We start from the raw sequence: 27892 nt of genomic DNA, 5'->3' as shown, positions 1-27892 counted from the left end.
CATTTTGTACACCAAGATAAGTTATATGGCTTTTAATGTTATTCGTCACTTTCATATTCTTCTTCTTCGTCACCTATGGGGTAGGACTGGATGTTGTTCTGGGTATACATTTTTGTTTTAACGGGACAGTTGTGATCCATGAGTATTGCCTGAAAGAAAACAGAGTGTGACCGTTAGCATTTCGGCTTAGCGTCCAGCGGAGGTTGGGGCTGACTCCACCGCACAGCCGCCTGGCTGCATCCACCATTCCGGCATTCACCTGTCCTCCGTCAAAGCGGAACCCAAACCCATTTCAATTAGAGTAAAGCGAGCCCGTACATCTGCGTGAGGTGGGATCTTGGCTGTATAGACGTCACCAGCAAATTGCTGTTACCGTACTGGAACCGGTATTTCAGCCCATGTATTAAATTGAAATACATCTACCTCCTCTCTGGTTACAGTAATTTCTCGCTCCCATATTTAATCATCTATTAAAAACTGGATGAATGAGCAAGAGGAGTCCTACTGCCTCAAGCTGAGCCTTCCTTACAAGCTTTGCTTTTCCCACCCCTTTCTGGGGAGCTCCAGAACAGCGTAACTGGGATCTGCCGAGAGTGGTGGTCCAAATACTGTGACTTTACACCCATAGCAAGCTGCACGGGATCACCCGTGGCAAGCAAAAAGGGGCCAGCCACGATATTACATCCTTCCTGATGTATCTCTCCTAGGACAGAGTCTGTACTGGGAGCAGTTGTGTAACTTATTTCATACCCAGTGTGATTAAGTTTGGTTTTTAACTAATTACACAAAGAGCATGAAGAAGGGACCCTCCTTTTGACTCTTTTCAAGACCCAAAGAAGTGGCACACCAGTTCAATTCCCAAAGTGGCTTGTGACAGTGGAGTCACTGCATTTACATGTGTGTTGGGGGGGCCGACACTGTGGAAGGTGTTTAGGCTGTGGGGAGAGATCCTGTCCCTTCGGCGATTACCGTGTTACACATGAAATCCTGTCAGTGACCAGGGAAGGACACAATAAACTTCATAGCTCTAGCAAACTACAGCAGCTTTTTTCAGCTTTTTTTTTTTTTTTTTCTTCTTTTACGTGTTTAACTTTTCTGTTCCTCAGCCTTAGTCAATGTTAAAAAAAAAAAAAAAACAACAAAAAAAACACACATTAAAAAAAAAAATCAGTGCAGTCTGCAAAGGTCATAAGAAGGGATTAGCTGGAATCTCTGGGATTCTGCAGTCCAAACATGTGCAAAGCGAAAGGTCTCTGGCCTCACCTACTCCGCTGTTTCAGCAAGATTCATTCCCCCAGCTTTTCTGCCTGTGCCAGCACAGAGCGTGAGCAGCCCACGCGCCGGGTTCTGCTCCCGCTGTGCAGAGATGCAGCGCTGCATAGTAAGACCGTGAGCATGTAAAATTACTTTTTCTTTTCACCCAGATAAACAGCTGGCAACTACATTTTGGGCACAAGTCAGCCTTGTTCAGCGTGAGCAAGGCTGGAGCGCAGGGCTGACCAGTCCTACAGCTGGCGACAGATGTTGCCGCGAAGATTGATGCTTGGTTTTTTTTGGGTTTTCCCAGCCTGGGAATCACAAGAGGGATTGCACTGCCTTCTGACTGCACTGCCTTGTAACTCCTTTGGGAGTTTCCCATCTTGCTGAGCAGAGGAACTCCAGTGAGCAAAAGCAGTGGGTCCCCTCCTGCTGTAAGAGGGCTTTTGAATCCCATCAGGTATAAGTCGCAGGAACGGCAGGTCTTGCACAGCGGAGTAGGGGAGCAGAGAAAGGGCGTGATATGAAAGGGTGAATTGAGCTACAGAAATGGGAAAGGAAGGGAGAGAGGAGAACGGTATAGGAGGGGAAATGAAGGAAAAGGACTACCAAAACCAAAGCAGGAATCTTTCTTTTTTGGAGGGTGACAGGCTAAGCAAAGAGTGAGCGATAGGAGTGAAACGTTCCTTCAGGCACATTCATGGGTGTCCTGGAGCAGAACCTATGGAATAAGCAAGGGAACTCCTCACTCCGGGTTTGGGGAAAGTAGACTTTTACATGGACCCAGAGAGCAAACATGAACGTTAATAGGCAAAAAAGTCTGTTAAAGACTGCTAATTGCAGTCACTTTGGACTTGGGTTTCAGTCCCTAATTTTAGGGATGTATCAGAACACATTCTCCTGCTCTAAGACTTCCCCCCTCGATAACCACTGCGAGTCACAGGGGACCGGGCAAGATTGCTGACTTGGCCAAGCATCATTCTTCTTACGCACTATAGAGCAGCTGGGAAGCACCGACTGCTCTAGAAAATTAAGTCATTGGCAAAGTTAGATTAAAAAAAGAGTCAGGATAAGACTATACCCACAGTACAGGTAGAGAAGCCATTAATTTGTAAGGGGAGGTGATCTGCGTGGAGGAAGAAGGAGGAGGAAAAAATATGATGCAAAATATGGTGTAGAGGACCACGGAAAAAAAAAAACAAGTTGAGGCACAGAAAGGGATAAACCAAAATTAGTCAATACAGTTTTATTACTTCAAGGAAGCAAAAATGCCTGTTATACTGACTCCACCACAGCACACGCCATTGCGGATGATGTCTGCTGGACCCTGTTTTGGGATAATCAAATTTGGGACTTTGTAACATGTGACTAATAATTCTTTATACATCTTGGACATAAAAAGAAGGGGAAATTCATTCCAAAGGTGATGTATAAGGGTGAAATAAAGGGTGCCGAGCCCATTTTGGGGAAGTTACAGGCAAAGATGCGGAAATATGTTACCATTTGTTTCACTGGAAAAAAAAACAAAACCAAAAACAAAAGAAAGAAACCATGTTATACTTACCATTTTCTCCTCTTTGGCAGGTGGACTTCGAAGGAAAAAGCAAAGAGGAGCGAAGAGGATATCCACAATCCCTATAATTGTCATGAGCCATGGAAATCCAATGGCCTTTGCGATGGCACCGCCAGCAGAGGGACCTTGTATAAATAAAAACCCTTTTCTGAAGATCGCTCAGACACAAAATTTGCAGCAGACACTTTAAACAGCAGTAATTTTACATACAAAACTCCCACTTTACAAATTGATCTGAGGACTGTAAAGCCATGTTTGTAATTACAACATAAACCTTTCCTGGCTCCATACTCCACATTCATTGAAGAAATGAGACATGCTCCTAAGATCATCTGTATCTCGCACCCAAGGAGGCAGGGGGTCAGCGGGGAGTTATTCCCCTCGCAGACTGTTTGGAGCACAGCTGTGGTGTTAGTTTTAAATGTTCCAGTGCCTCTTTCCTAGGGATACCCTATTTGTGTTCAGTGCCTGATGCTTACAAGCCTCTTAGAGCTAATGAAGCTGAGCACAGAGGAAGGAAACAGATGACAAACACAGTTCCCACTGCTTTGATTTCTTGTAGAAAATAAGCCCTGCTCATAAAGCCTGCGAATGCCCCTGGGATTCATACCTACTGTTGTAGCATATTCTCTTTTCTTATCTGTGCATTAGAGGCAGGAAAAGGCTGGACTTACCTATGGCGAAGCCCATGCAAAAGGCAACATCAGCTATTGCGTACACACTGCCATAGACCGACACGTGGCGCAAATCTACGAGGTAGCCCATAATTGGCATCATGGAGGAGTCCACCATTCCTGATCACGAGGGAAGAAAACACATTTCAGGAAAATACTGCTCGTTTAGGTTTGGTTTTTTTTCCTTTTAATGTCTTCTCTAACTATGTGCTAAAACAGGATGCAAAAGCAACTAAAAGGATGCTTATTCTTAAATAAGTTTAAAATCTTAAAAATCTGTATTATCTTATTCTTCAATAACTGTGTTATCCATGGTTTTTGTGATCTTTGCAGCGACTGAGGTCACTCATGGACATGCACGGATGTGTACGTGTGACGCTTGCCACAGTGCAAGAGAGATGTCACCTTAACGCAGGTCACACACTTCCCAGCAACTGTCTGTGCAGAGGCTCTTACCTCCCGTTACCAGCCAAGTACCTTTCCTTTAGGGGAAAGTTATTTTGTATGAGCTTACACTTACTGTAGATCTGAAAGACTGCCTTAGCTTCCAGTCAATCAACATTATTACAGTGGTTTTAACATGTCTTCTGATCCACACTTTTGTTGTGAGCAAGAAACGGTACAGGACAGCTGAAAAAACTGCCGAGACGCTGGGGATTCATAGTTGTGCCTGTATCTGCTCTCCTAACCACACACCCCACGTGTGCGAAGATGCCCCACAACATTTGCTGGCCAGCCAGCACTAAAATCCAAGCCATGGCCACCACTCCAGCCTGAGTGCACAGCCCAGCAGAAGCAGAGTTCACACATATTACTTGAAGAAGGGTACGTGTGTGTGGGCTTGGGAATTCCTGTCTGTCAACAAAATCTTTACACTGGATTGTTGAGTTTTTTTGGAAGTGTCTATTTAAGTTATTTTCTACAACAGGGTGGGTTTTGGGCAGTGCATCGCTTTATTTCTGAAAACAAGGTATAAATTCATGGCCAGTTTGACAGATCTGTTTAGGTCGGTGGAGCAATTCTGGACAGAGTTCAGAATCCAGTTCATCTAACAGCAGCCTGCTTCAAACTGTCTTCAGCACCGTCCTTTAATCCTTCTTGCTTGCCCTACCAGTTTGAGCCACAGCTCAGGCTTCGCTACTGTGAGGTCAGCATAGGAACAAAACTGATTTTCCTATGTAACTTCATATAAAATCATTTTTACATACCCAACAGACTGTAAGGAGGCATTGTAATTTTTCTTACCAATGGCAAATCCAACTCCAAAATTTGGTGCTATGAGCCCATAAATGTTTTTAGCGAACGGTACCTATAAAAGAAATTTCAGGCAGTTAACTAAGTCACACTGCACATGCTAATGAGGTTAGTTTTCTTTTTCCAAGATAAATTTGCAGAGTAGTTATGGCACACTTGGTAGAGATGTGCAAGTTAGAATTTGATCCTTGTTCTGGGCTACTGTTTCAGACAACTGTGCCGTGAAACCACTGACTCACTCACCATTATGAGCAAGAATAAACTTTTGAGTGACAGCTCAAAAAAAAAAAAAGGATCATCCTCCTCGTTTCAGAGCAGTTCTTCCTTAAAATAATTGAAACACTGAAATTTGAAAGCACTCAAAACTGATCTGGAACCTATTAACTACACATTGTTTAATAACGTATCATAAAGCAGGAACTTCAGCAAAATCTCATGGAGAAAGCACATATTTGAAGATGAACATAGGAGCATGTAGGTGGTTTGAAAGATATATGATCTTCTACTTACGCATAAAATACTTATTCCCACGATTAGCATCCCAAGTAAAGCACAAAGCCACCTATCAAAGAAGAAACATCACTCAGAGATCGGTGACACGGAGATGTTAGAGCTGGTCTTGAATATGTCAGTCATGTCTGAAGTTGTAACCAAAGTAGCGACATGTTCAAAAAAGTGATTTTACTACTATAGAACAAACTTTAATAACTTCCATCATCTATAAACTGTCCTGGGAAATACTGCAAATGGTACATGAACAGACTAGAAGATTATTAGTATTTTTATATTAAGCATACCTTCCCATTTTGTGCGCAAGTATTCCAAAAAGATTAGTCCCGATGAGATAAGAGATACTAGCTGGAAGAAAAGCAACGCCTGAAAAATATGAATGAGATGTTTTATCAGCAATGATTTCAATGAAGCGTTAGAAGAAACTAATAAATTCCAGACACTGCAATTTTGATTTGAACGCGTCTAACAAAGTCTTTGTGCATAGCCCAAAAAAAAATAAAAAATCAAATATCCGGTTTGTTGCAGCCTTTTCATGAAATCTAAGGACATCATCTATGAAATGCAGGAGCAATGTGATGCCTTTGAAAAGAGTTTTTTCAGCATCAGCTACAAGAAGTGGTATGGGAGAGGGGACAGAACAACAAAGAGCAAAAATTTTATATCTAACTACAGTAAGCTTTGGGATAGGTCAAGGAAAGCAACTCTTTCTTGGTTGCATGGCTTATGGAGCGTATGCTCAGCACATGCAGCAAGGCCAGAACGGTCAGGGGTGGGCGAATGCCTCCCTGGAGGAGTGGACAGCAGGACTGCTGCTGTGGCTTTGCAAGTCACGGTCCCCCTCCACACCTGTGAATGCTGTCTTAAGGCGAGTTTGTAAGGCCATGATAGGAGGTCCAAGGTCCAAGGTCCTTGGTCAAGCAGTGACTGAAGCCAAGCCTTTATCAATCACGTAAAGGTGAAAAAAAACCTTGAAAACATGGTTTTGAAAGGATTTAGCCAATGTATTTACAGTAAAAGTTAATTTTAAAACAATCAGTTATCGGTTTAAACTTTAATTATCTGTATTGATTTGGAGATGAGGGCACCCACGCCCACTCCTTCTGACCCTGATGGGAGGGTACCCAAACCCTCCCGTCTCCCTGAAACCCTCCCTGTTTTTCCACTCGGAAAAACATACTGTTGGGACCAGCCGTTTTTTCTAGTCCTGAGGTTTCCACAGCAGCAGCTGCATCTGGAGCAGATGTTGGCTGCAGAGTGGCCAGAAATATCTCTGGATTAAAAAAAATCCAATTACACCCAATACTTGAGGATTCATCCTCTCCCTACACATAAGTTGCAGGGCAGGACCCGGCCGGAGGGGACATGTCAAAGGAAGAAATGCAAACGGAGTGTGGTGTGCCATTGCCCCGGCTGCCTGGAGAGCACCAGGGAGGATGCTGCAGGCGTGTGTGAGAGCAGGGATTGCCCTTGAGGAGAAGACCTTGTATGAAAAATATCCACGAGGCAAAGGAACGGGGTGGCTGTGCCTAATGCTGAGTCCTCGTGCAATGGTGTTGAACGGTTCATGTGTTTTGGAAGAAATAGCACACAGTATTTTTGTGTTGTTCCTGTTAAATTTTGCATCTTCTTATGAAAAATAAAACTGGGAAACCTGACAAAACTCAGAAAGTCTGACAAATTAGCCCATGCCATGACAAGCCTTCCATTTGGTCACTTAAATCAGGTAATTCAATTTAGCCGGCAGCTGTGACATTACGGTACACAATCAAACCATTTCCTTTAAGTGTATATGCTCCTCATCTTTCACCAAGACAACATAGATTTTCTCATTTCCTGCCTATCCATCTTCCTTCCTATCTCTCTGATATTCATAAGAAAAAAAAAAAAAAAATCGAGAGGTAATTTTTAGCACAGCAATATCCTGTGATTAAAATCCTTGTGGGTTACAACGGTGATGCTGGGGAAATATTTTCACCTGTGTAACCACAGCTACTTCGGTACTGCTTGGAGCTGTCTATTTATACCAAATGGTCACATATAGCACACCTTGACAGCTGTAAAAAACACCCCAAAACAACCTACTGCAAAGGCTTGTTAAAGAAGACTTGCAGGTTAGTGTGTAAGCTGTGGTATACTGAAGCAGAGCTGCAATTTTCTAAATAAGCTTTATGCACAGGAACATTAATTGATCAAATCAAGGTTCTTTATACCTTCTTCAGATCATGCTTCAAACAGCTGGATCTCCAAATTACTTAAGATAATTACTTGCTTAAATTCCTGCAGTTCAAGATATAATTTAAGAGGCTTAAAAACTTTAATTAATGTTGTCAAATCAGACAAAGCGCAATGGAGTCAATTACTTATATCATTAAGGGGTAAAAGTAGTCTTAATTTAAAATGGGCATTTTCCTTCTAGGAACCCCTATTCAAGTAAGAGATTTATAAATCTCATTTCCATTGCACCAGTAATATGAAACTCTAGTGAGGAGGTAGATAAGCAATCTTTCTTGTTCTTCATGACGTTTAAAACATCTAGGTTTGCGCGTTAATTTGGCGGTATTACAGGCTAGCAGTCATTACCATCTTCAGCAGCACAGCAGCACATTAAGAACCGCTAGCTCTGGCCACTCTGCATCCGAGTTTCCTTTAATTAGAACTAGGGTTTGTGCTTTCGATAGGGCGTAGGGACACCTACGTTGAGATAGAGTAGGGGTATTAATTGGATGTTGGCCAAACACCATTTTCATGGAGGATTTTTCTTTTTCTTTCAAATGCCATATATTAATACTGAAAAATACCGTAATGAAAAGTCACAGCACAGAACATTTGTTAACATTATCGAATATACATTGTGTTTTTAAGGGTAACTCTGTCCTACACCCAAGATGATTCACATTGACCTCCTGCACACAGTTTGACACTCGCTGAAATTTAGGCCATTTTTCTTCCCCCCAACCTCAAAGCGAAAGTAACTACCCCAGTTTTACTCTCTAGTCTAACTTGATACATGGGACAAATTCCCAGTTTGCCTGTGGGCACTGATTTCCCAAGACTGTGTTACAGGTTATAAGGTGGTCCAAGCTGAAGCTCTCCCATTGCTTTCTGTTGAATGGGATGATTAAGTAACCACTGAAAGGGCGTCACATCTGTCAGGGAAAACGCTCGCTTCCCTGGTGGCTACATTTCAAGTAAAGTCCATCCTTCCTCCACACATTGCCAGGAACAGCCCTGGAAGGACTATGTGGTGGCGCAGGCAAGCTCTGCACCAAACATACTGCTCCCACTGCAGGTTTCTGTGGCTGCCTGCTCCTGTAAGTTCAAGCGAGAACTGAGGAAGGGTTCCCTCCAGGAAAAAAACCCAAGAAAATGGGATGATTAAGTAACCACTGAAAGGGCGTCACATCTGTCAGGGAAAACGCTCGCTTCCCTGGTGGCTACATTTCAAGTAAAGTCCATCCTTCCTCCACACATTGCCAGGAACAGCCCTGGAAGGACTATGCGTTGGCTCGGGCAAGCTCTGCACTATACGTACCAAACGCGGGTTTCTGTGGCTGTCTTCTCTCGGAAGTTCAAGCCAGAACTGAGGAAGGGTTCCCTCCGGGAAAAAAAACCCAAGAAATTGTTTTGCCCTGTTGGACTGGCTCTGCAACTCACCAAGTGTCTTGAAGCTTTCCCAGCCAACACTCGCTGCCAGATGCGCTGCTGGGGCTCCCCAAGGAGCCAGGACAAGCACAGCGCCGCGGCCGCCTGCATCTATTTCTCCTTGCAATGGGAGCATTGCCCCTTACTGGAGCCTCTACTACAGTAACATCAATCCACTACCTATTCTTACAAACCGGTGTCTGCAATTGTGCAGGGATAACACTGACAATTTAAAGATTGAAAAAAAAAAAGAGACAACTACCCTGAAGCATATAAGGAGACCATCATTAACAGGTTCAGAATTGAGATAATCATTAGACAAAATACATCAATGCAAATAATATACTGTACTTTACCAAGCTGCCATTTTTTTGAACACATGGTCTCCATCATCCAGATGGGCAATGCTGGTTCAAGCATAGCAATAGCCATGTTTGCAAAGCAGATTGATCCTTAGAGAAAGAAGGGGAGGGAAAAAAAGAGAAGTAGTAATTATTTCTTTTGACTATAAACAAAAAAAAAATGCAAAAAAAATTTATGTTTTTACATAAAACATTGTGCTTTTAAAGTCCTATTTGTCATGCATCAGATGTTGGTTAACGTTAAAAAGAACAGAATGTAAAATCACTGAAGACAAACTTTCTATTTCTATTCTCCCAGAAATTCTACAATAAAGGTTAAGCTATTTCATAATGTGAAAGTCTGCAGTGAGCTTGATGACATTTAGAAAGTTCATGAGGTCTGATGGTTGTACAAATGATTAGCTAAAACTACAATCTTCTGGTCTTTATCAAGTCTCCTGGGGCAAAACCGGAGCCCTGTTGTGTAAGAGGCACAGGCTCTGACCCTACGCCTCCCTCACCTGAGAATGACTGGGATGAGATGGTGAGGTCTCGATCCTAAAAATACCAAGAGACAACCAGAGACATCTGTCCCCTACAAAAGGGAATTTTGTGTCGAGATCCTATCGCTAGCAGCCAGTAAACCCATGCGGCAAAGCAGGAGTCTGGCTGAGCTTGCCCAGCCCTATGAATTTCAAACGCTTCCAAATCTCTTTTGAATTTCTGGCCCTTTAGTCACCCCGCTGCAAAGGATAACAAGCGGTGGAAGTGCTGATTCAGTCTTGCCCGCCGGCTCGGCTCTGCCCTACGCTGCCGCCTGCAGACCCAAACTCCAGTGGGGTTGTGTCGAGTTCGTCTGTCCTCAGCACCGTCCTTCAGCTTTAGCGCGGGGATTGTTAAACCCCACAGTATTTCTTTGGATCCAGGATGCCTTCCCCACTTGCTCGAAAGACCCTGAGGCAGTCAAAGCACAATGCAGGACAACGGGACACCTCTCCTCTGCTAATCCCTTACAGAATGGCTTTCAAGGGAGTTTGGAAGTCAGTGGTAGAAGTGACAATCTCAAACTTGTGTTCCCACTTTTCTTCCTAATATTTATAATCTCTGAAATTTAAGAAAATCTTCTAGACTCTTATAGTCATTTACCATCCAAATTTTACATTTAAAAAAAAAAACAACAACACTTTAATTTGTCTGAGGTCAGAGAAACATTATTTCTCCGGGAAAAAGTTCCTCATCATACAGTTCAGAACGAAATGAGCACTGATGTCGTTCTTTGCTCAAACCTGTCAGAGTATATTACGCTGTGTACCCACGATTCCTCAAATGAACTCGCAGGCTAGCTGGCTCACTCCCTTCCCGGGGCAAGGAGCAACCGTTCAGCGCTGCTTTACCCTACAGACGAAAGGTTAGATCCACAGCTAACCTTTCCACTCTGGCGCAAGCTCCCACTAGTGCGGTGTCTGTGAGGAGCCCCAGTTGAACACCTTGGGGCTCCCCTCTTCCCAGCCAAAAAAGTCAGCCACGCTCGAGCGGCTACCTTGATGCTGGAAAAACATTTCAAGCCACGCAAAGCGCGGCCAGAGGAAGCAGGGCCGTTCTGACACGGTTTAAATAGCAAAGGTCTTACTCTACTCTTAACAAACTTCACAAAGAAATGAGACACAGGCGTGCGCCTGTGTGTGGCATCACTTCTCATTAGGCCGGGAAGCACCACCAGAGCTGACCAAAGCGCTCAGGTACATGGTGACAAAGGTACTTCAGATCTTGAGGATATACCCCAAAAGAAAAGTAAGAGGCTGAGCTGGTACTCAGCGAACTCATGGCAAAGTCCAACAGAGCCTGTGCTACCTTGGCGAAGCTTCCCCAAAATTAGATAAAATACTTTTTTCCTCTCTCTTGCACGGAGCTGACCTCTTTTTAGAGGGCGACGTCTCAAGGGCATAAATCCCACATTGTTTCTTGTTTAAATGTCCTGCGTTGGCCAGAAGGTGTGAAATTGCAACCTTCCAGCTGGATCCCATCTCCGCAGCTGAGAACCCACTCAGCTTTTGGCAGAGTGCCATACACACCACTAGTATTTTTCCGTGAAAAAGCAGGTACTCAGTGAAAAGCTGTCCTACACCCATGTTGCTCACGATGATATCTGTCTCAACTCTGGTTTTTGAACTATTTCCTTTCCCTGCAGAGGTTTTCACGTGAGCTTGCCATATCATCTGGTCCTGTCCCTCTGATGCCCACAGCTTTGTGACCTGCCCACCTGGACTGGTGAGGGGATGTTCAAGAGGAATGGTCACAGCGCATCCTGCAGTAGCTATAGCTGGCACCGAAGGGGACCGGGCAATAGGACTGACCACAGGCACTGCCATACCCAGCGAGTGAATGGGAGCACTGGTCCCCTGTCTGTTCTGACAGTCAATCCCATTAACTCACAGCAACATGGGTTATCAAGGGAGTAAGTCACACTTCAGAACAGAACACCATGCTTGAGTTCAAGACACCTTGTGGTAAAGGCTAATATTGTGCTATAGATAAGCCAAATTGGTCAGAAGGTGCTGTACTTTGAGAATACAAACAATTATGACTCAAGTGTATGACGCACACTCAGGAGATTGAATCTGAATTTACACCATGAAATTAGTGTACCTAAATCAAGAGTGCAACAACCACTTGAACTATTAGCCCGTTTGCAGCGCACCTACAATGGCCCTGGGTTTTACTTGTGGTTAACAAGACAGCCCACTAGAGATGCAGTCAGTTTTTAACGAGGTCGTTAACTGGGTTAAAAGCCATTCAAAACCTCTAATCTCCCTAGGCAGTGCAAACCCAATGGGACTTTCAACCTTCTCCTCTCTAATCATTGTACCTGACTATCATACACAGAGTGGGACATTTACATTCCCAGGATCCTCGTGAAGCAGAAGATTTATCCTCATTTAGATAAGGAGAGATGTGGCACGGTGCCTTGACCGATTGCCTCAAGGTGTTGGAACACAGAGCTAACTCTGCTGTCCCAACCAACCGCGTACCCACCCTTCCCTGCTAATATCAGGAACAGAAGTTCCCATCTTGGAAAACAGAGCAAGGAAAACACCAAACTCCCTGGGGTACGGGACAGCAAATAAAACTTTCAGACCCTTTCCACTCTACAAAAGCAAAAACTTCCCAACTGAAGCAATTAACATTTAAACAGCATATTCCATCAAGAAATCTGCATTTGGACTGATGTGCACTGGTAAGCCAGATAAAAGGCTGAATTTAGAGTTGGTATTTGGCATACAGCTCTCCAAAAAAAAAAAAAAGAAAGAAAAAATTGGTCTGCAAGGGAAATAAAGCAGAGGGAGAAGAGGCTGAGGTTAGTGAATATCACCGCACTGTTAAAGCACTGGGCAGTCTCTGTCTGGGGAGACAGAGACCCTGGGTTCTGTACCCAACCCTGCTGGTAACCCACCACAGGGACCTTCTCAGATCCTGGTGGGAGGGGGACAAGGCACCCAGAGCAGTTGGCAAGAGCAGGAGGGATCGGAACAGAGAGGGTCTTTATGTTTCTACCTCTCTGTACGTCCTTCCTTTCCCTTCCTCTGGTTGTGTCCAGCCGCTGTGGATCAAAGATGGGAAGGGGAATGTATTGAATTAGCTGAATGATACATCTGATCTGTTACAGGAGATATCTCTTTGCTACTCTTCTCCCACAAATACTTCTGTTCTATGAAAAGGTCTTTTAATGCTCCAAGAATTTCTCAAGAAAAAAGGTTTATATAACTTTAGTCACAGCTTGACCAAGTGTCTAGTCAGAGAGTTAGGGTAATGGTCATTCCCCAAGGACACCAAGAAATAGTGAAACTAAAAAACGCCTGGAAGAATTGCTTTCATGGACAAGCAGGTTAGGACTAAGGAACAAAACTGTAAAAGTTGCAATTTCTTTTCAGATATTTTATGAACATGAAAAAGGGCCAGGCTTAATTACAGACTTCAGAATAAACATTCAACAAAATGCAATGCGAAAAGGCAAACTTCCCTTGAGACAGAAAGATTCATTAGGCAAACGATACATGTAAAACCAAATACCATTCACCACTCACCCCCGAAATACAATCCATGCTCTAGAAAACAAACTCACTCCCTCTTCAAATTGAAACAAAGCTCAGTGTTATTCCCCAAACCTGCCCACAATGTACTGGCAATCCCTCTCTCCAAAAGCCATGGCCACATCTCATTGCCTTATTAAGCAACCACAAGTCATTAGTGTCCTCTCATCTGGAAAGACACCTAAATTTCAAACTTTCTGCCTGTTTTATTTCTACTGGTATATTCATCCTCTATGACCAACAAATGATTTTTATTTTCTTTGAGCTTTATGTTAATGAAAAGAGCAAATGACAATATTGCTAAACCTGCTGAGCCTGAGGCATTCCAGGATGCCAGATACACCACCAGCAGTTAGTTTAAAGAAAAAAAAATAATAGATCTGATACCTGCTGCAATAATGATATACGGGTCCTTCAAAAGTGTCAGCAGAGGTGTCCCCTTCTGACTCTATGAAACAAAAGCTTGGGATTAGAAAAGGCAAAGCGTCACCTATTGCCTAGAATGTTTTACCTTAATACTTACTTCTGCTTGGGCTCTGGATGGCTGCAGAACAAATAATTGAACAGCTGTGAAAAGAAATCAATATTGTAACATTTCTTCAAGAAGGGGGTTAGACGGTAAGAATATGAAGGGAACGTTCTACATGACGATATAGACTCTTCATATTTACCGACCTCCATCTAACAGAGCCAGTGCTGCCAGCACCAGGAAAGGAGAACTCTTCCCCACAAACTCGTACATGACGCTCCCAAAAGGTGGGCCCACTGCCAGGGAGAAAGAAAGGACACAGTTGTGAAGCCACAGCTCTGGCTCTGAACAAACATCCTCTGCAAGCGTTTGGGCATCCTGCTATTGGCACTCAGTGACTGAAAAGCTCAATTTAAAAAAAAAAAAAAAAAAAAGAACTAAACTCAAAGCTCACTGATCTTGACAATAACCATATTCTTCACTCCCCCAAAGACTCTTCCATGTAAACAAAACCTAAACATCTCAGAGATTATTGCCTGACATATGTGCTCACATAAGAAACGTGCTTCTGTGGGAAAAACTATTCTTAACACGCACCATGAATCTAATCTGGAGACGGCACGATAACATTGCACTCAATGAAACTCTTGTGCTGCTCTCATAGATCACAAGTACATGTTTTGGGGAAGGCTGGGGGGTGGTTTCTCTTGCCAGCAGAACCCCCATCTCACTGACCTAATACTCCCATAGCAAGGCCTCCTAGTGCAATTCCCATCGCGTTGCCTCTCTCTTCATCATCTGTATATACACTGGCGAGCATACCCATCCCTAAAATAAAATAAAATTAAAAAGAGCAAAACACAAAATTAGGCAGCTGTGTACTATAGATTGTGGTCATCATTTGCCAGCCCTACTAAACATACAGACATGACAGTAGGCATCTCTCTATATATAAACACAAATAAATACGTATATAAATACAAATATATATATATCCTCTCCACATGGAATTCACCTTGAAGAAAAAGGGAGGTTTGGCAAATATAAATGGTCTCTAAGACCATGTACTATTACACAGTATTACTCAGGCAATTTAATGATGCCCTCATTTGCTAGATTATTTGTCCCTGTCTTTTTTACAAGGCTTTTAGCTGATGCTTTTCAACTAGGTGAAACAAAGCTCTTGACAAGTATTCACTATATTATTTATACTCCAGGCAATGACACAAAAGTCTGGCGACCACTACCAGCTGTAACTGTGGTCAGTGCTAGTTGTGCTCTGGGCATGCCGATCTGATTACTTTGACAATTAGTATTTCAACCTCAACATCCCAAATTAAAAGAATTCTTTTGACCCTTATCTTCAGGTGCCTCACTTCTGCATTTGATGATGAGCCTTCATTTCACAAAAGGAAACATGAAGCCCAATTTATTTGTGTTTTCTGTGAAGCATTCAGGTACTGTAGACGTAAATGCTGCAGAAGAGTCCTCACAGAAATTAATAACCCTGCATTCAAACCAAGGTTTAAGTAGTACTCAGTAAATGGGGTCCACAGCTACACAGTGAGCCAGAAAAAGGAAACAAAACATTGTAGGGTTGATCAGTAAGTGAATACAATCCATCATGTGCACCAAAAGAGCAGAGGACCTCTGTGGATGAACGTGCTTAGAAAATTGTGGATGACACCAAATTGTGTGCATGAACAGTTGAAGAGCAAGTTAGAGAAGAGTATCAGAATTTTCAGTGTTTGTGAGACTTGGAGAAATACACAGGGAAAAAAATAGGAGGCAATACAAAGAAGATAACACCAAGTTTTACACTTAGGTAGGAATGATTACATGCACAAATGCCGGGGGGGTAAATGACTGATTGGCAGCAACACTGCAGAAAACTTCCTTTGACTGTGAGATAAGTGAAGTGACTCTCACTGCTGTTGGCCCTTGTAAGGAGTCAGAGCTTCTTCCGAGTGCTGGGTCTGGTTTTCCTATGAGGACATGCTGAGAGAGTTGGGGTTGTTCACCCTGGGAAAGAGAAGGCTCCAGGGAGACTTTATAGCCTCTTCCAGTACCTAAAGGGGCTACAGGAAAGCTGGAGAGTGACTCCATGTCAGGAAGTGTAGCAATAGGACGAGGGATAACGGTTTTAAACTAAAAGAGGGGAGATTTAAATTAGATATTAGGAAGAAATTCTTTATTCTGAGGGTGGTGAGACACTGGCCCAGGTTACCCAGAGAAGCTGTGGCTGCCCCATCCCTGGAGGTGTTCAAGGCCAGATTGGACGGGGCTTGGAGCAACCTGGGCTGGTGGGAGGTGTCCCTGCCCATGGCAGGGGGGTTGGAACTAGATGAGCTTTACGGTCCCTTCCAACTCTAACCATTCTATGATTCTATGTGATAATAGTCTTGCAATATTAAAAAGAGCCACAAATATAAAATAAAATAAATTGTTCTTCAGTTCTCTCAAGTATGGGAAGTAGAAACAGGTTTACGTGACAGTAAGGAGGATTTATATGAGACATCCGAAAAATCTTCCTGACAGTAAAGGTACTTAAGCACAAAGCTAGATGCTGAGGGCATTTCTAGAGGCTTCTGAGAACATGCCTGTCAAGTATGCATGATGAATGACGATATGAAGCTGTTCCTGCCTTCAGGAAGGCGGTGGACTAGATGGTTTCTTGGCCTTTTCTGCTCTATTTTGTAGGTTGCCTGTGAAAAAGAGTCACGTACTTGTCTAAGAGCCGTATCTCAAGGTGCACACATGCACAGGACCCGAGTTAAAGCTGAACAATAATTTTGATTCTGGCACGTCTTCCCTTTGGAAAGCTTGACTTGTAACCTTAACTGCTACAAGGAGAAGAGATGGATTTTCTTGTCTCTACCCCTGATGCTTGTCTTTGCCTTCCCCATCCCTGGCTCCTCATCCCAGCCCGTGCCTGCTCCCTTAGCCACATCCCCACTCTTCCCACTACTCATCCAGGCTTAAATCTCTCTACTTAACTAGTGCTTGTTGATCAGCTTCCAACCCATCTTAAGCATAAAGTGCTTCCTGCTCCCAGTTCGAAAGCTCAGTCTGGGGCTCTGCATCTCCCCAGCTGCCCCAAGCAACACTGCCCAAATGTGGGCTGGAGCAAAATCGCTGCAAAAGGAACCTAGGAGGAATCCAGCTGACAAATTCTTGTTAAGATTCTATGGAGTGTATGTGAACCCTGCTTATAGACCAGTCCAACTTGGAAGGGGAATTTTCCAGAGGAAGCCAAAAGGCACATTCCTGAAAAAACACTGTATTCACCTCCCTTCCCAAGACAAATCTGTATTTCTGCTGCCATCACGGGAAATTTTTCCAATAAAAGACTGCAAAAATGTTCTAACATGAACAAAACGTATTTTCTCCAGTCTCAGTCGTGGTTGAATAATTTGGGCTGAAAACCCATACTCCATTCCACCCACTCATTTAAAAATTATAACTTTCTATTGGAAATCTGGTAGAGGTCAACTGAGTCCAACCTGGCAGACAGCATGGTAAGTCCCTGAAAATAACATTTGGTAACAGAAATTTCAGTAACAGACAGAGCTGCTATCCCTTTTACAATCAGTACCAACATAAGTTCCCAATGACCTTTAAAATGGCTAAAAATGAATTTAAAATGTTGAAGACGCAGATGCAGAAATCCCAGGGAGAGTACAGTTCATTTAGTGCTCTACCTTACTGCAACCCAAATATCAAGGAAGTCTGAAAAGACATTTGCTTTTGAGCTACTTTATATGAAAGGGACAGAAAAAAATGTGAAAATGATTTAATTGAACATCTTTGTATTAATTATTGAAACTGCAGACAAAACACAATTTAGAAAATGACTAAAAATGACAGAATCAGTGATCTGTATTTTACTTTATCATCTCTTCTCTTACCTGCCACCGAAGAACAAGAGGAACCCACTCCTTGAAGGGACCTGGCAATAAACAGTAACGTGTAGCTTCCAGAGAAGGCAAACACTACAAAAAAACAGAGGTAAATTTTTAAAATTAAGTTAACTCTAACTAGGTTAAAAAGTTAGATTTCTTGAAACTACCACAAAAACTTCATACAATTTAGTCAAGCGTTTACAGTGACTTGTGCCACTTTCAATGCTAACTGCATTATTTTCTCTTATTGCATTTAGATGTGTCAGTGTTGAATTGCTCTCAGGTGTCTAAGCCTCCTGGTAACACAGAATGCAAGAGCACAAGCAGTTTTAACTAATTACTTAGGATTTGATTACATCCTGCTCTGATTCAGGTGCACACAGAAGGAGTTATAAGACCTTTCTTTCCAGCCTTGCCTCCCCACTGCTTCATTTAAGGCAGCACAGCCTGAAGCTTCGGGCATTCAGGGAAAGCAGGACTGAACACACACACAACGATGTTTCCTCTGATAAGTAAATGGGCGGAGAGAGGTTTTACCCTGATGTTGCCAGCTGTGCCGTAGCTGCTGTGCAGCACAGCTGGCTGAAGGTGCAGGGGAAGCCTGCTCCTCCCATTCAAGGGCTGTAGCAAGTTCCTGATCCTCCCCACAGCGAGACCATCAGAGAAACTGCACCTGAGGAGGTGCCTTGCTATCTCTCTGCAAGAGCTTTTACCCTGGGCTCCACTCTGCCTTTTGGGACAGAGCATCTGGATGCTGCACTCATCAGTCCAGCTAAATTCCCCATCCACAGCACTGGAAAGTAGGAGTGTTCCAGAAACCCAAGCCCATCTCTGCTTGTAGAACCTGTGTCATGATCAGTACTGTTAAATCTACAGTGAGTTTTAAAAACTTTTTAAAGCTCCCATCTGTTGGCCATCTAAGGAATTCTGCCAACCAGCTTGTAGCTGGGGGAAGCTGTTACGCAGCAACTAAACCCCTAATCCACATGCACTTCTCCCACCTGCCCTGCGGCATTGTGCTTCTCGGGCTTTTCACCAGGTCTTACAAAAATTGCTACCCACGTGGAGACAGAAAAATCAAGAAAAATAAAGGAAGAAAGTATGCCAGCAAATCAACAGCACTCCCCTCTGCCATGAATTAGGGTTACTACTCTTATCTCCAATCCAACCAAACTTTGTCTAACGTTCCTAAAATGCAGAGTTGTCAGTGACTCTAAAACCAGGTAATCTCCAGCACTTCAATCCCCTTGATGATAAAGTTTTAAGCTTGTTATTCCTTCTCTTATACACAGTGGACATGAAAAACTGTTCCCTTCCTTTTCGTCATAGACTCTGATATGCCTTACATCTGCCTTCTGAAGAAAACTTGGTTCTTTCATCACTCCTCACAGGCTTCTAATGATCCTTGATGTTCTCCTCTGTACTCTTTCCATCTGGTCCACAGTTTTAAGTGCCATGCCAAAAGTGAACATGAAACAGCAGCTGAAGCCTTATCAATGCCATTAAAGCAGACAAATTATCTCAGCTGACTTGCAGGCAATGCTCCTGTTTGCACATCCCACAGAGATGTTTAGCAACGCTATGATACTGTTGACTCATATTCTACTCGTGAGCCACTGCAGCCTCACGATCTTTCTGATAAGCCCCTACGACAGCTAGTTGTTAAGGACCCTGCAAAATAGCCGTCTCGTGGCTGATAGCCCTCCCATAGCTATCAGTTTAAAACTGAGCACCACTTCAGATTACAAGAACCTGAGAGAAAGATTCAGCTAAGAAAGAGACCTGCCGCGGTGGGATGCAAGGTGGTGAATTCCTTAGACCATGTTCATAAGAGTGTACTTGTCAAATCCCATTGGCACCACCATCCACATGGTGCAGCCACCCTTAAATTTTCCTTGGGAGTCAGTTCCTCTACATCAACAAGAATTCCTAGTGATAGTTATTATAGATCATTTATTTAAATGCCTCATCTGGGCCAGACCAAATAAGATGTGAACACTTACTGATTGTTGACACAAACATGATGCAGAAGCCAGCAAACAGTGGAATCTGGTAGCCTATTCTGGAAAACAAAATGAACATTGACATTTCTGGGATTGTCTCACTGACATTTTGAGTTAGACTTACTCACATGAGCGCACACACAACAAAAACCCAACATGTAGTTCCTTGGTAGGCTTTGAACTATATATTGTAGACCACATGATCAAACTTGTCCATGTTACAAACGCCTTTTCATCTGGCACGGCAGACTTTGTATCTGAAATCCCTGGAAGAAATCCTTCTCATTAGAATCTGATTGCCCTGTTCTCGTTCCACCATAATTGTTCCCAATAAAGCCCCTCTGGGCCTCCATGGGGTTGCCAAGGATATGAGAAAGGAAGATTTGTCTGAGCACGCTGAGCTTTGAAATATCCCAGTAGTGTTTCAACGATCATCTCTTTCCATCCTCATGAGACAATGACTAATGAGACACGGTCAAACCAATGGCTTTTTTACTGGAAAAATTCGTCATCTGCTTTGTTGGGAGTTCTGCTCAGCCAGGAGCACTGGAGGAGTCCCAGAGAGCCTGAGAATAAGATTTTTGCTTTCCATGGGTCTAGGAGTAAAAATGGAGCTGATCAAAGCTTTCTTTCTCAGCCTACTTCTTCATTAGGACTCCAAACAGCCTGTAGAAACGCCTGGTTGCTATAAGTATTTTTGAGTTTCCAGGAAATAATGAATTTCCTGTCTGGAAAGCAAATATATTTTTTGAGCAGCTAAAACTGAAATTTCGACAAAAAATTCATGACATACTATTTTTCACACCATTAAATATCTACCCTAGAATCAAAACGACTACCCATGCAGCTCTTAAGACAATCTGTATATTCTATTCAGCACACTTTGCTCACAGCTTCTCTTTTTTTGTAGGATTGTGCATCTCAAATGTATTTGCAAAGACATTATTTAATGACCAAATTCTTCAACAATGTGCGATCTTTTTCAAAGGGGTACTGATTGACTTCAACTTCCAATGCCCAGTTTCACAGTATTTGGCATTTATATTGGCAGTATTGGCTTAAGTAGGTCAATCAAATATTGGAAAAGTCTATAATTAATTTTTATTTTTAATAATAGCAGTTCTGACATAGGTAAGCCAACCTATTTATTCTGAGTTTGTTTCTTCACTAATAAATTTTTATACAAGTAAGGACCATGGATAATGGAAAACCCTCTGAAGTGCAGGGCTCAATGTTCATTGTATGTCTCATTGTAACATTTGAGTTTTGTGAATGAAAGAAATCTAACATGCACGTTTCTACATGCCACAGAAATCTCTAATGAAAAACAATTTTGCCTTAAATATTATCTCTACATTAAAAATACGACAAAAACATAATGCGCAGATTCTTCTAGTTGAAATTTGTAAGTGGGTGTTACAAATATCCAGCAAGACTAGCTCCTCATGGTATTTAACTGAACTGGTATGTCCAAATTAAATCCCTAGCATTGTCACAGCCTTCCTCTGTAGCCTTAAGACAATCATTCTAATCTCTCAGCACCTCTATACCTGGCCTGTAAGAGAACAATACTACCTTTTTTTGTCTGCTCTATTTAAAGTGGATGATTTTTCTAAGCCTGTCTCTTCTCTTACTGCGTGTATAGGAGGTATTATAAAATGGGATGCTAATCTCCACCGATGTTTCTATGTACACAGGGAAATAAAAAAATTACCCGTTTCCATCTTCTTGCCTGCGTCAGAGCTGAAGTGGGCACTTCCCTTCCCAGTGGGCTCTGCTAGAACAGGCCACAGAGAGTTTGACCATAATTGCTTTGATTTAGAATTTTTCAATTAAAGAAAGCCCTGACAGAAGTACAGATAAAAAAAAAAAACAACCACCCTACGGATATGGCTACTGCTGTTGGTGAGCAATATCATCTCTCACTGGGATATGAAAGCAAAGTTTGAATGGCCTTATGCCTTCTTCCATTGCAAAGTAAAGAAGGTTTTGTCTGTCAAGGCCATCCCAAAGGTATCTGGGATGGACACTGTTGGGGAGAAGTCTGATTTCAGTACAGAAGTCAAGCAATTCTTAGACTGACCCAGGGGCCATGAGACAGCAATTTGCTTCTGCTACAAGTGTACCAAATTAAAATTCAGTTATTGCGTGAAGACAAATGCCATCCAGATTTGCTCCCACAATCACGTTTCCATCACTAGATCAGAGACATAAGCTGTGAAATCTTCCATAAACATTAATGAGATAAACAAAAAGAAGGGCTATCATACCCGTTCTAAATGATACTCTATCAAGCTAAAGCAGATTTCAGTTCTTCCGCTAGGCTTCCTACACTTGGAAGATTTCTGGGGGTTGAATGCTGTAAGAAAACCAGTCTTTTGGAAGTCACTTTCAATGCTCAATGAAATGTTGTCCTAGCATTTTTCTTAATTTTTGCAGCTGCAGATACTATTCCTCCTTTACCTTGGACAAACAGGGTTACAGCAAGGTGATACATAGCAGAGGGTGATGAGAGCAGAACTTGAGCAGAACTCCGTCTTTTGTTACCCAGCAGACCATGATGCTCTATCCCACATACTGAGGTCTAACACATACCTTTTCCTCCACACAGAAATTAATCATTTCAGAACTAGACTCTGCGTGGGCACAGCTAGTGCTGTGCAAAGTCTGCGTTGCCAGTGACCCATCATACAAGATGATGCAAAGGTATACAAGTCAGCACATGACAAGCGTTTGTGCTGAATTAAACAAATCATTGCAACCCTCTGAAAAGCTAAAAATTGCCTGGAGCCTCGCCCACAATTTGGAAATGCACGATTCTGCTGTGCTGCCCCTGCACGAGACGGCTGAACCTCTAGAAGTCATGGTTGCTCTTGCTCAGGCGACGGTCTTACCCACATCCAGCTGACATTTAGTTAGATATTCAGACTGTCTTTTCCTGCAGAATCTTAGCAAACCCTGCCTCCTCCTGAAATAGCAGCACTAATTAGTTGGTAGTTGGGCCCCCAATATCTAATTTGCAGCTGCATTCCCTGACGTGTCAAACAGATAGTAGAGAGTGCAGAATGGGAGTTTTTGCTGAACAATTACACTATATAACACAAATAATCACAAAAAGGAGAGGCCCTACCTGTAACAGGCAACTATTCAGTGACTCTGTCCCTTGGTCCTGGGTCAATTGTATTCTTGCTATGTGAAACCTGTGAAAATGCAGTTTCTACTTCTCAGCCATGACATGACATGTTCTATCACAGTTATCTCTACATTTTGCTCCTCTGCGTGTGTGCAACACAAAAGAATATTGCAGCCTGTCATGTCTCTTCTTTTCTCTCTTTACCATGCTCAAACATGTCGTTTTCTTGGGCACTTCTTTCAAAATATTCCAAGAGAACCCAAAGCAGAGTCCAGCATGTATCACCAAGTCTACCTGCAGCTTAAACTGCTTCCTACAAGTGTTTCTGACCTCTGAAAAAGCCAAAGTCATTAGTTGAAGGAGGGAGAGGAAAGGCTGCCACTGATGGAGAACGCCTAAATTACCCTGTTTCAGTGCCATGTTGACCCCAGATTGCAGGATTGTTTGGAAGTGGATTATACCCATTAATAAGGTTACCCTACAATAAAGCAACCAATGGATGAGTCCTGTGCAGCAGTAAAATAAAGGTTACACTGGCCAGGTTAGCAGCTGTGGATGATTAGAGCCTAATTATCCACTCATTACGGTGCTGCATATCCACTGATTTTGACCCTATCACCATACAGCTACACCAGTCCCACTGTGAGCACCCCTCATTAAGCCTGTCCTGGTTGGCAAGCTGGCCGGCTTCTTCACTGCCAGCAAAGACTGGGGAGGACGTATGGCAAGAAGAGTATTTTCCTTGAGGTTATGAGCCAATGAACCTCTGAACGTGTGTGAAGGTAAGGAAGAAAATGAAGGGACAGGGAGCGTGGTCTGTGCACTCCCCACCTCCGCGCTGTAGCACAGGGTAGGCAGAGGGGCTTTGTTCGACCTCCAGAACTGGTCATTTCAATCACCTGCCAAAACTCAAAAGAAAAGCTTACATAGGAACTGAACTAAGTAGCTACAAATACTGTTTATCTCTCTGCCTCCTCCTTTGCGTGTGTCCTGGTCATGAACCTATGGGCTAAGCCACTCCCTCTCTCATGCAAAGACGTTCAAAGCTGTAGCCAGACTGGTGTAAAAATGATGATGAAAATATCCGTTCATTTTTTTGAGGCCAACATGGATAAGCATAAAGTTAAAACTACGTATCTTTTTCAGACTGATAAATAAAGGGAAGGAGCGACACAACAGGAGCGACGAAATATCCGTTCATTTTTTTGAGGCCAATATGGATAAGCATAAAGTTAAAACTACATATTTGTTTTCAGACTGATAAATAAAGGGAGGGAGCGACACAACAGGGGCGACTTTCATTGGCTGTAGAGGGTTGTGGGGCCATCACAGGCGGGCTCACAGCCTCGTTCACAGAGCTCGGAATGAATTTGAAAAAGATAATGGAGCAAATAAGTTAGTTGCAGAGGGCACAGCAGCCTTTTGCCCGCTCTCTTCACCAGAAAGGATTAGCAGAGCCTTCAGTCTCCCTTTGCCAGCGCATCCGCCTCACTCAGTGCCCTGTATCAAGTGCTGTGCCATTTGTGTAGTTTCTTACCGATTTCACTACCAGTGGAAACAGAATGTGCATCTGAGCCACAAAATCTGATCAGCTCTGCCCTGAAAATGTGCCACGGTGGGAAGTGTGTGGTGACATCCTATGGCAAAGCCATCACCTAGTGTTTTCTTCACCAGGACTTTGTTAGACCAAGGGCGAACTGTGCTGGTTCAGGACTTGCAAGCCAGTTGACTAAGCCGGGTGTGTGTTTTGTCTGGTATTCCACAGAAACAGCTGAGGTTTAAATACGAAATACTTTTAGCAGAGCTTACTTCTCGAATGAAACCAATTTTGAAATTTATTTTAAAAATCTACACCTCCAGGAGTTATAAAAAAAAAAAGGGAAAAAACAGCCTACAAAACTTCCAGAAAACCTAAAATAAAGTGATAATTGGCACAGACTCATATGAATAGAACACACTGTTGCATCCTGTGCAAACTCAAAGCCAGTGCCTACTGAGAGCCAGTAACTCCATACTCAATTAAAAATCTAAACCACTCCTGAACTTCAATATTTCATTGAAAAATAAGAACCATGAACATGGTGTGCTACCTACTTGAAAAAGAGACTTACTCTGCACGTTAATCTTGAACTAAGCAACCAATTCTTCTTAAGCTGTGATATTTTGCTGAAATTTTGCAGAAGTGATAATGGCAATAACAATTATCACTAAACAGCTTATCAGTGATAAGGAAGAGTATTTATGATTACTCAGATATTTTCTGTTTCATTTATAATAATCACAATTTTCACAAGGCTTTTTAACTGATCTTATACACGTTTTTTGGAAATGTTAACTTTAGAGGGTTTTTTTGCCCATGACTTCTACAGTTAATTGATAAGTGTGTTAACTGATAGTTCCCACTAAACATTTCTCGGAAGAAAGGCAGCTCTCTACCACTAAGATACAAATAATGCATGAAAGAAAACCAGTAATCCTTAAATCTAATTTTGGGCCACTTTGCCACTGAGGCACTCATTTCTGCTGTGTGAGGGAAGAGTCTGTCGCACAGGATGCTGGGGTGATGTGCTCCTTGGTTTTTCTTTTCCCGCTTGTTGGGCATCTGAGCTCCCAAAACTGCCCCTGTGATTGCAGTCACACACTCCGCCCCAGTCACACATCCCAACCCTGGATGTTTCCAGGAGGAAATCTCAGCTCACAGCACTAATGGTCACACTGGTGCGTTGCCAACCCTGCTCCTAATAGCCAAGGGAGATGCTACAAGAACATCTACTTGCCCCATTGCCAAACCTAAGGATGTACCACGTATAACCCAGCAGCGGGCTCCAGGGGAGAGGTGTTGCCCCGTGTCTGCTCACAGGCAGCGCCAGGCTCCGGTCCCGAGATGCACAGGCACACGGAGAGGCATCGGCAGGGACATGCACCCTCTTGCTGAGGCAGATGTCTACTGAAGAAAAAGCGGAGATCGTATCTACAGTATGATGTAAGTGCGCCATTGAGAAAGCTGTCAACAATGCAGAGCGTATTATTGCCTTCGCCCTGGTTTGGCAGGCTGGGGAAATGATGGTACTAACAGAGAAAAATAAATATCAATAGGGCAATAATTTAGACAATTAGGAAAATCTAGAAAAATACTTAAAGAACTATTGTGAAAATGTTATTTGAAGTTATGTTGTTTTGCCTGTGGGTGAGCTATCACACCCTCAAAAAAACAAAACAGAAAATCCAGGTAACAAAAATCTGTTTACCTCCTCAACTTTCAGCAATATTTGTGGAAAAGTAATTTTGCAATGGCATACTTATATCTGCGTAGGTGGTATGCAGTAGGAGATAAGGTGAAATGAGAGAGGAATGAAACTGTCTCTCTCATTTAGAGCTTTTGTGTTCAGATCAGTTCCGCAGATTGAATACAGGTTGAATTCATAACATTGTGCATCAAACTGTTGCTTAGCCCTCAGTTGGATACTCTTCTATCAGACTGAAATTAAAAACTCAGACAATATACATAAGCTGTAAAATCTAAGAAAGGTAGTTTTGGCTTCAAAACCTGAAACATGTAGCATTAAAACGCGGTGGTTGTTTGGGTTATTGCCACATGTGATAAGCATTGACTGTTTAAACAAAACTGCTTTACAAGGACAAATTTCTGCAGCATATTCTTTTCTGAAAGGAAAATTTATTCTTTATAAAAATAGCTTAAATAAGAAATCTGAAAATTAGTGGCCTGACTAAATACAATTTGAAGTTTATTTCCTGCAGAGATTGATCTCGTATTTGGTTTGGGAGGACTGCAGCTGCTTCTGTGGGGAACAGTTACAGAAGATGACAACAATAAAATTAAATTAATTATTAACATCAGAAATGTAAATGATATTATAAATTTTAAACATCATTAGTGCTCAGGTTTTTGGGAGGAGGGGTTATAAGTCATTGATATCTGTGCTTATACCCTTGATGCTGGCTCAAATAGATTTTCTGTAGTGTACCATTTAAACATATTTTGTTCAAGATATCATATATACGCAAGAATTTAGACAGAATAGCTTGAACGCTGGGCTAGATCGTGTACCGATGGAAATCTCTGATCCACTGAACTGGGTGATGAACATGGCTTCAGCAAAGTTTGACACTTGTTCATTTTTTAATGAAGTCCATGTGAATTTCCCCCTGATTCTTACCTCAAATGACTCTGAATCATTGAATACCAAATGGTACCAAGAGCTGTGAGTGTCTATAAGAGCAAGGGAGGGATCTGAACCCTGCCTACAGCTTCAAATATCATGTTTGTCTAATGTAGGTGTAACAGATATAACGTCAATTCACAGTGCTTTGTAAATACTGAGCTGTAGCATTTTTGGGCTCCATATAGCTGTACTGAAGAAATTGCAATGCCATTTCGGAAAAAAGTTTCTATAAGAACGAGCAAGTGGAAGGAAAATAAACGTCACGATACTGAACATATCAAATGGCTCATGTGCAGCTTACCAGTTTCTTTTGGAAAGGGTGTAGACATTTGGAAGGCGTGTTCACCAAATGTATTTCACTAAAATATTCCTCCAGATAAACGGAGAAGGCCAGTAAGTCAGGGCCACAATAGGATTAAGAATATTTGGTTTGAAATACTAGTCCAGACTAAAACATCAATATAGAACCCTACCTGAGGAGGATTCTGAGTAATGTAGCAGAAATGACATACCTGTTTGTCAGCGGCCCTATGAAGGGGTTAGTGATTAGCTGCACTGTTGCTTTTGAAGCAAACAAGAGACCGACTTGAACGTTTTCATTGAGCAGGTCCTTATCTTCCTTGGGGCAATCAGATGGGGAAGGAGTCACATTTACTATCATTTGTTCTGTCTGAGTGTGATGCAGCTCTCTGGGTTGTGTCTTATCAGATTCGTTTCCAGTAACCATCGTTGAGTTGTCATAGTAGGAGAAGATGCTCTGAAAATTGTCCATCGTTGTTGAGACTACGTTAGGCTTAGTAGTCTGGATCTGTGTGGCATTTTTCTCATGTTTGATGCTGTAAAGGTAACTGGGAATTAT

The 27892-nt window shown here is 42.6% G+C and overlaps 1 protein-coding gene across 1 annotated transcript; it reads right to left on the bottom strand.

Moving 5' to 3' along the window:
* Positions 1-38: 38 nt before the first annotated feature.
* SLC18A2 (solute carrier family 18 (vesicular monoamine transporter), member 2) lies at positions 39-27892 on the bottom strand. Its single transcript, XM_009881580.1, has 14 exons — positions 27546-27892; positions 19717-19775; positions 17720-17803; positions 14547-14639; positions 14018-14107; positions 13866-13909; positions 13730-13790; positions 9270-9365; positions 5556-5634; positions 5269-5320; positions 4750-4813; positions 3505-3624; positions 2822-2955; positions 39-149 (listed from the first exon to the last, which is right to left on the bottom strand). Exons 1-14 carry the CDS (start codon positions 27803-27805, stop codon positions 39-41), a joined length of 1347 nt encoding a protein of 448 aa, XP_009879882.1. The 5' UTR covers positions 27806-27892.

Source organism: Charadrius vociferus, unplaced genomic scaffold, assembly GCF_000708025.1.
Source record: "Charadrius vociferus isolate BGI_N301 unplaced genomic scaffold, ASM70802v2 scaffold282, whole genome shotgun sequence".
Taxonomy (NCBI): Eukaryota; Metazoa; Chordata; class Aves; order Charadriiformes; family Charadriidae; genus Charadrius; species Charadrius vociferus.
This window is presented reverse-complemented; position numbering and strand designations above follow the sequence as displayed.

Excerpts from the sequence above, each read along its gene's own strand:
- SLC18A2 (XM_009881580.1), bottom strand. The coding sequence starts at position 27,805 with ATGGACAATTTTCAGAGCATCTTCTCCTACTATGACAACTCAACGATG. Across the intron at positions 9,366-13,729 it reads GTATATCATTATTGCAGCAG|GATCAATCTGCTTTGCAAAC; the intron begins GTATCAGATCTA and ends TCTTTCTCTAAG. Across the intron at positions 150-2,821 it reads CTGCCAAAGAGGAGAAAATG|GCAATACTCATGGATCACAA; the intron begins GTAAGTATAACA and ends GTTTTCTTTCAG.